Below are 7,629 nucleotides of genomic sequence, written 5' to 3'. Positions count from 1 at the left end.
TCTGTAAATTGTTGATTCAGCAAGGATGCATTAACCATCAAAAGTGACAGTAAATAGATTTATATTGTTACAAAAGATTTATATTTCAAATAAATGCTGTTTCTTTTGAACTTTCTTAGTCACCAAAGAATCCTGAATAAAAATATAAGGGTTTCCACAAAAATATTTTCTGTTTTTTTGAACATTGATAATAATCTGAAATGTTTCTTGAGCAGCAAATCATTACATTAGAATGATTTCTGAAGGATCATGTGACACTGAAGACTGGAGTCATGATGCTGAAAATTCAGCTTTGATCACTGGAATACATTAAATTTTACAATACATAAAAAAAAAAAATATATATATATATATATTTTAAATTGAAATCAAATGTCACAATATTACTTTTTTTTTTTACTTTTTTTTTTTAATCAAATAAATGCAGCCTTGGTGAGCATAAGTGACTTCCTTCAAACACACAAAGAATCTTGCTGACCCCAAAGTTTCGAACGATAGTGTGTATGGATATATTATTGTAATTTTATAATGTAATTATAAAATGTGATTTTTTTTTCCATACAAAATTCAACAATTCCACTAATTCAAAAAGATGACTCGCATTCACAACTCATCAATATCACACTTCATATTTACTGAACAAAACATAACAATGAAACATCATGTAAAGTCAGGGTTACCATACTTGGCTTTCACGTCACTAAATTAAAGAGATGCAATTTGAATATATGATCATACAGGTAGAGTCATCTCTTTTATGCGTTTGTGTTCTTCTTGCCTTTTAGAAGTTCTCCAGGAACCCCTTCCCCTTTGAGGATGAGGAGATCGTCCGAATCAACCCCCGGGAGCGCTGGCTGATCACAGGCTACGAGGACTACCGATACGCCTCCGTGCCGGACAAGTTCATCCAGCCTGAGGACTCGGACTCGTACGTTCAGATCGCTAAGAGCGAACCCTTAAAGCACGACTACAACTACCCCTACGTGCCCAGCTCCGACTTCAGCCAGTGCGACCTCAAGAGCCACTGCGACGGGGAAGTGGTGGCCACCCAGCCTCGGGTGTTCAAGCTCAAGGGCAAGCGGAGGAAAGAGGACGGAGAGCGATCGCGCTGCGTCTACTGCCGGGACATGTTCAACCACGAGGAGAACCGACGCGGACAGTGCCACGACGCGCCCGACCCCATTCGGACCTGCATCCACCGGGTGAGCTTCATGTGGTGCGCCGACAGCATGCTCTACCACTGCATGTCCGACCCGGAAGGCGACTACTCGGACCCGTGCTCGTGCGACACCAGCGAGGAACGTTTCTGCCTTCGCTGGACGGCCCTGCTGGGTTTGTCGATGCTGGCGCCATGTTTGTGCTGCTACCCGCCGCTGCACATGTGCCACCGCTGCGGCGTGGCCTGCGGTTGCTGCGGAGGAAAGCACAAGGCCGTCGGATGAACCCCCTGCCCGTCCCGAACAATCCCTAAACACACGCCCCTCGGAACGCTAGCACTGAGGAGGGCAGGAGCGGACAAAACCGACGCGGCCCGGTTGGAGCTTTTACTGCTTTTACTTCACAGTCTCTCCTGGTTCCAGAAAACAATTGGTGCATTTAACTGGCTTGAAAAACATTCTCTTCTCTTTTGGTTTGATTTTATAAATATGAATATATATATATATATATATATATATATGTATATGTTCTTTTCTTTCCCTTTTGTTGTGGATGTTTCTCTCAGTTCCTTGTCAGGTGGCTCCTGGAGCCTTCAATTTCATGCATTACTTATGCAGGTACTTTATATTTTTTACACTGATTTGACTTTTCAAGAACTTGAATAGCTTGTTTCGGTTTTTGCGTTCGTGGCCAGCAAAGGGAGGAATTAGCTGTTTACTCTTCCTGAACAGGTCCTTACATAAACTGGCATTTGTATCCCAAGCCCTTTAACCCATTCAGAACAATAACAATGAGATTAGCTCGAGACACTAAACCTGTAGTTGGAAGCGTCCATTTGTAGTGCGTCTGTGGGAGAGCGTGTGTCGATGCCTGCGTGCGTGTTGTAAAGGAATGATAACATTGTATCACAGCATAGTATTGTTATTATATTTAAGCCAAATTTACATAAGCTGCATCCAGAGTATATGTAAATACTGTATACTCATATGTATATGTTTCAAATCGAATTATTGTAATCACCTTCGACAGCCACAGCTGTGCTTCAGATAACGGACATTTTCCTTATAGAGTTGACTTATTTTGGATGCGAGGGTGGCTCTTGAGTTGATGCATATTTGATATCCAAAGATTATTTTTGTCATATTTATTTTTTCGCGGTCAATTGAATCACCAGCCAAAGGGAGAAAAAAAATAAATAGAGAGAAATTATCGGTCCGTGGGCAAAAAAGCACAGCCATGATGGGAAAGAGGAGTTTCTAGCGAGCCCACACCACTTAAACGGCAAAAAAAAAATCATTCTTTTAATAAAAATGTTTGTCTTGGAAAAACTATCTAAATATCCTCAACAAATTACTTGATTTACTTGAGAAGCAAAATTGTGAAAAATAAGGCTTTTTTGGGGAATTAATCAGAATTTTACCTCTTTTTTTTTTATTGATATTTTATATTTTTCTATTGATTTAAAAATAAACCTCACAGTTTTTTAGATTTACGCTTAAAACAAGATTTTTTTTATTTTTTATAATTGCCAATGGGAAAGGAAAAATAATGGAAAACAAGTCAATACGAAATAAGCCCAAAGTATACTTCGCCTGTTCCTGTTGCACGTACAACACACATGTTTCAGTGACTTGAGCGCTTGAAAACAAAGTCCACTAGATCTTTCCACGCTTGTGGCCAAAGGAGTAAACTCTGAAAGGCAGGTGACGGAGCAAAACGTGGAAAATTAAGTGAACCCGGGCCTTTATGCAATTTTGCTTCTCATGTCATTTTTTTGTTTTAGGACTGTTTTGATATTTTACTGGAATACAAGATAAAAATATCAATTAATAAAATGATTTTTGCTGCCTATTTGATTTGAGATATTCTAAAGAGGGAAAACACTAAGCCGCTATATTTTTTCCCTTACTGAAAGATGGTTCATAATTTGTCTCTATGGTCTCTAGATAAAAATAAGGAATTGTTGTCTCAAAGATGTTTCCAGCTGCAGTTCTTTTCTCTTAGAAAAACAAAAAGAAACAGAAAAATAAGCTTGATTTTTAGGGTGCTTTATAGAGGGACATTTGCCAAACCGTTCTCCAGTTTCTTCATGACAATAACTTAACGCCTTAATTTTGTCTCAAAGAACTTTTGAGAGGACATGAATCAATTCAGTTCCTCAAAGAAGAGAAAATAGTGAATAGATATTTTTCTATTGTATTAACAAAACAAAAAAAATTAAATAACACCCCAATAGATAGGCCTTTCTGTTGAATAAAAAATGTGCTCCAGTTATTGCGGGAGTCAGATGGCATGGTACAATCCGTGAGGCGGCTCGTATGTGTGGAGTCCGTCTCATCACCTCACCCACCCCTGTGAAGGACTATGTGGTTAACCAGTCACCTTCCCGTTTATGCTTTGTCTGAATAAATCATTGACTGACAGAGCATTGCTCTCATAGATATTCAAACTGTGTGTGAGCAGTCAAAGAATGTACAGTATATGTGCGTCAAATGCTTCATGTTATATAAACGTTTAGCCTCAAAACCATGTTCTCAATGGTGGCGTGTTCTCAAATGACAATGTGCTCTTAAAAATAAAGGTTCTTTAATGGTTCGTTGCAGAACCTCTTCTCAACAAGAACCAATTTCTTTTTCGTTATAAAGGTTCAAAGAAGTTTTTGATGTCACATCATTTGCTCAAAGATTGGTTCGGAATAGCATACTACATTACTATTGCTGCAGTACTTTTCTTTTTATTTATTTTTTTACTTTTTTCTTTTGTATGCTGTGAATACATTTCCCAGGATTTGTTGTGTACATCTGCACAGACTACTATATCCCACAATGCAGTGTGGTTGATATGACCTTCCATTTTCACTGTGATGGATGAAATTGGAATAAGACCTGTTCACAACAAGAACGATAACTATAATATAAAATCTATATTAGTGTCCACACACCAACTTACTTCAAGTTTGGGTGTATTCTGATTGGCTGGAATAATATTGTTCCTCTGTGTTAGCATTGAAGTGTTGGTGTGGACATCACTATAGTTGTGTCACGGGTTACGAAGCAGAATAGTAATAATGGTATTTAATGACAAACTCTGGAGATCATACAGAAAAACATACATTAACTCATAACATAGACAAGAATGGAAAGAGAATGAGGGAGAACACAGGGCATAAATACACAGAGCTAACAAAAGGAACTAAAGAGCTAATAGATGGGCAACAGGTGAATCTAATGACCAAATCAAACACACAGGAAAACTAGGTCACGGGAAACACAAAAGGCTTGTTCGACTTGAACCGGCGCTGCACAGACCGATCGGTGAATGACATCAAAGTACCGCGAGAGCGATTAGAGAGCAGATGCTCCGTATGCTTTTCAGTCGCTCTCGCGGTACTTTGATGTCTTAAACCGATTGGTCTGTGCTGCGCCGTTTCAAGTCGAACAAGCCTATAGAAACACAACCCTAACAGTACGCCCCCTCCCAAAAAAGGCGTGTCCTCATGCCCTGAAGAGTTTAGAGGAGGGAAGGAGCTCTGGAGGAGGATGAGAGACTGGAGCGGGGTGAAACAAAACAGAGTCTAACACAAGTCCAAGAGTGAGTGGAGGGTGGGTGGAGCCAAGGGGGAGCCCGGAGCAGGAGGAACCAGATTTTGGTCCAGAGATCAACCATGACGAGGCCCCAGGGTGGAGTTGAAAATGGGAGGAGCCATGGTGGAGACTTGACAGGCACCACCCTGGGGACGGCCGATCGAGACACCACTGGGGATGGAGACCCAGGTGGAGCCGAAGAGCCCACACGACACTGGAGGCCGAGCCTCGGCGACAAGCATCCGAGGTGGAACACGGGAACCTGAAGACTGAGGCGGAGCCCGGTGGGACGAGGAAGCCCGGTGAAGTCGTAAGGCTGAAGGTTTCCGGTGGAGCCGAGGGAGGGAGGAGCCAAGGCCTGGTGGAGCGGTTTAGGTTGTTAGGCGGAATTGGTGCCCTGAAGCACCGAAGCGGATCCACACACTTCAGTGCAGGCGATGAAGAGGGGCAGAAGGGAACCAGAGGAGACGGGGCTGAGGAACTGGGAGAGGGAGGCTGGAAGGGATCACAGGAGATACAGGACTGGACAGAACCAGCGGGGAAACAAGCAGTTCAGGATTGGGCAGAACCAGCGGGGACAGGGAAAACCAGGGAATTATGTCACCAAAAACACCCCTTAAAATGTTTTTCCAGTGACCATAGTGAACACATCCACTACAGCGAGGTTGTTGGCGGGGCTTTCCTCCCAGCCCTCATACTCCACAAACCCTCCCTCGTCGATGCACGAGGTTGCGGGCTCACACACCTGGCCAGACACACCTTGTGGTTCAAGCTCCGGGGGCGACGACTCCTTCTGTCCTCTCTTCAGATCGAAGTCTTCCCTCGGACCGTCCGCTGGAAGGCGTGCCTTGGACCGCTCGCGGTCTGGGCAGTGTTTCTGGCATTCAAGCTGGATAAAGTCCCGTGTGTGTTCTTCCAGCGGACGGTCTCCCTGCTCCAGGCAATGCAGCTGGACAACAGGCAGATCCATAGTGAAAAAAGAAAAGAAAATCAAAAACGGAAACAACACTGTAAAAAAATGAGCTAATAGATGGGCAACAGGTGAATCTACTGACTAAATCAAACACACGGGAAAACTAGGTCACAGGGGAAACACAATGAAACATAACATAACCATGACAGTCATTACTTTTCAGCTGCACTCTTGTTGTTTTCCATTCATTTCTCCTGTAGGGATTTCAAAAAAGTCTTTGTTAAAGCGTTTTAAGCCATGAACCAAGCCAATCAGATACAAGCTTTTTTCGACTCTCTGATTGGTGGAATTTTCTGTACAGCATAATGGGTAATGTAGTTTTTCACCAGGAATGCCGCTGTTAAACACGATCACGATCTCTCCTATAGTTCAAAATTAATTTCCCTATGGAGAAAATGAATGCTGTTTTTTACTTTCAAAACCCCACAGCTCTCAATTCTCATATAATTACGATTATTAAAACTTTAGTTATTGTCTTTGGTGTGAACGGGCCTAGAAAATCAGTCACAATTGTTTTTAACAATCTGTTGTTTGATTGGAAAATTGGATTACATTTTATTTAAAAGTATTACTTGCTGACTAAAACGTGATGGAATCATGTGGCAAATTGTGGAGTAATGCATGCGGTTTCACTCACTATTTTTAAAAATGACATTGTATACAGCAGTGTTCACGTAGTAGTATGCTAGTATTCCATTCCGAACATAGTATTTTTATCCTGTGGTTAAAATTAAGCAGTTTTGTGTTCTTACGGTGCATATGGGGTCCAAAAGGAGAATACATTTCATTACAAATCAAATTAAGAACAAGTGGAAGGTTTAAGATTTGGTCCCCCTTTTACTTGCCCTGTTGTTTCTTTGTGTTTACTTTTCCAAAATATAAAAATTTCCAGGTTTAAATGAAAAACCAACAAACATTCAATGTGGTCACAAACTTGTAAACCTTTCCGAAAGGAAGGTTCAGGTTGTAAAAGGCTTTATTTTTAAGAGTGGGGGTCGTGCTGTTTGGTTTGGTCTAACTTTCGGGGGAACGAGGAGAAGCCCCCTGTCGGTTCACTGGAGTCCTCACGCTAACCTCCGCAGAGAGGTGTCAGCTGTCACTGTGTCCTTCATTCACCATGTGTCCTTTCTGTATCTCAATATGTCAGCTTCTGCAATACCGATGTCATCCAAGCTTAGAGAAGAGGCTGCGTTTTATTTTTCTATCTGTGGTAATGGAACGTTAACCAAAAGCATTCTGTATGAACGTCTGTCCTGGTGCAACGTCTTGCTACTACACACATTTACCTGTTAAAAAGTGCCTGAAGCATCATGTTAATCTATCTCCTTGTATACTAAAAAAAAGAGAAAAGAAAATGAAATAAAACCTATTGTATTGATTAGTTTTGTTTTTTACAATCCCCATTTTTACCTCTGTAAAAAGCAAAAAAAAAAAAAAAAAAATCTATATCAAGTGTATGATGTACATTTTTATTTCTATTTTTTTTAATCGTTTCTAACATGTATGATCAATGTAGCTCCTGCTTTTAGGAAAAGATGGGAAAAAAAGAAAGTACTTTGTAAATACCAGTTGATCATATCAGAACTACATGGCGTTCTTGCCGGTGTCAGTTCTACATGTTTGTCATAGGTCCCAATAAAAATTAAAATAAACCAGTGATCGGCCTACATTTGTGCTGTTTGCCAAGGAACTGACCGTTCGCAAAGACCCGCCCCCTTTCATTACTGTTGCTATGTCCGACAAGCCATATCGCTCATGCCACACATGTTCTCACGCAGTGAAAAATACAGAGTGGAGCAGAGAGGACACTGACAACGCGCTGACAGACAGGACAGACCAGCTTACTTCTGATATGAAACAGAGTCTCAACTTTCAAATTTGGTCCTTTTTGGTCCTTCACCGTTTTGTGGCTCT

The 7,629-nt window shown here is 41.4% G+C and overlaps 1 protein-coding gene across 1 annotated transcript in view; it reads left to right on the top strand.

Moving 5' to 3' along the window:
• Positions 1–7,372, top strand: part of spred2b (sprouty related EVH1 domain containing 2b) — a 42,638-nt gene extending 35,266 nt beyond the window's left edge. The window contains exon 6 of the mRNA XM_082154639.1: positions 786–7,372. Coding sequence (XP_082010765.1) covers positions 786–1,442 — 657 coding nt within the window. The 3' untranslated portion in view covers positions 1,443–7,372. The remainder of the gene's footprint in view (positions 1–785) is intronic.
• The last annotated feature ends 257 nt before the right edge of the window (positions 7,373–7,629 follow it).

The sequence above is a fragment of the Leuciscus leuciscus genome (assembly GCF_965113295.1).
Source record: "Leuciscus leuciscus genome assembly, chromosome: 22".
NCBI lineage: Eukaryota > Metazoa > Chordata > Actinopteri > Cypriniformes > Leuciscidae > Leuciscus > Leuciscus leuciscus.
The sequence above is the reverse complement of the archived record's forward strand: the minus strand, read 5'-3'. Positions and strand labels throughout refer to the sequence as shown.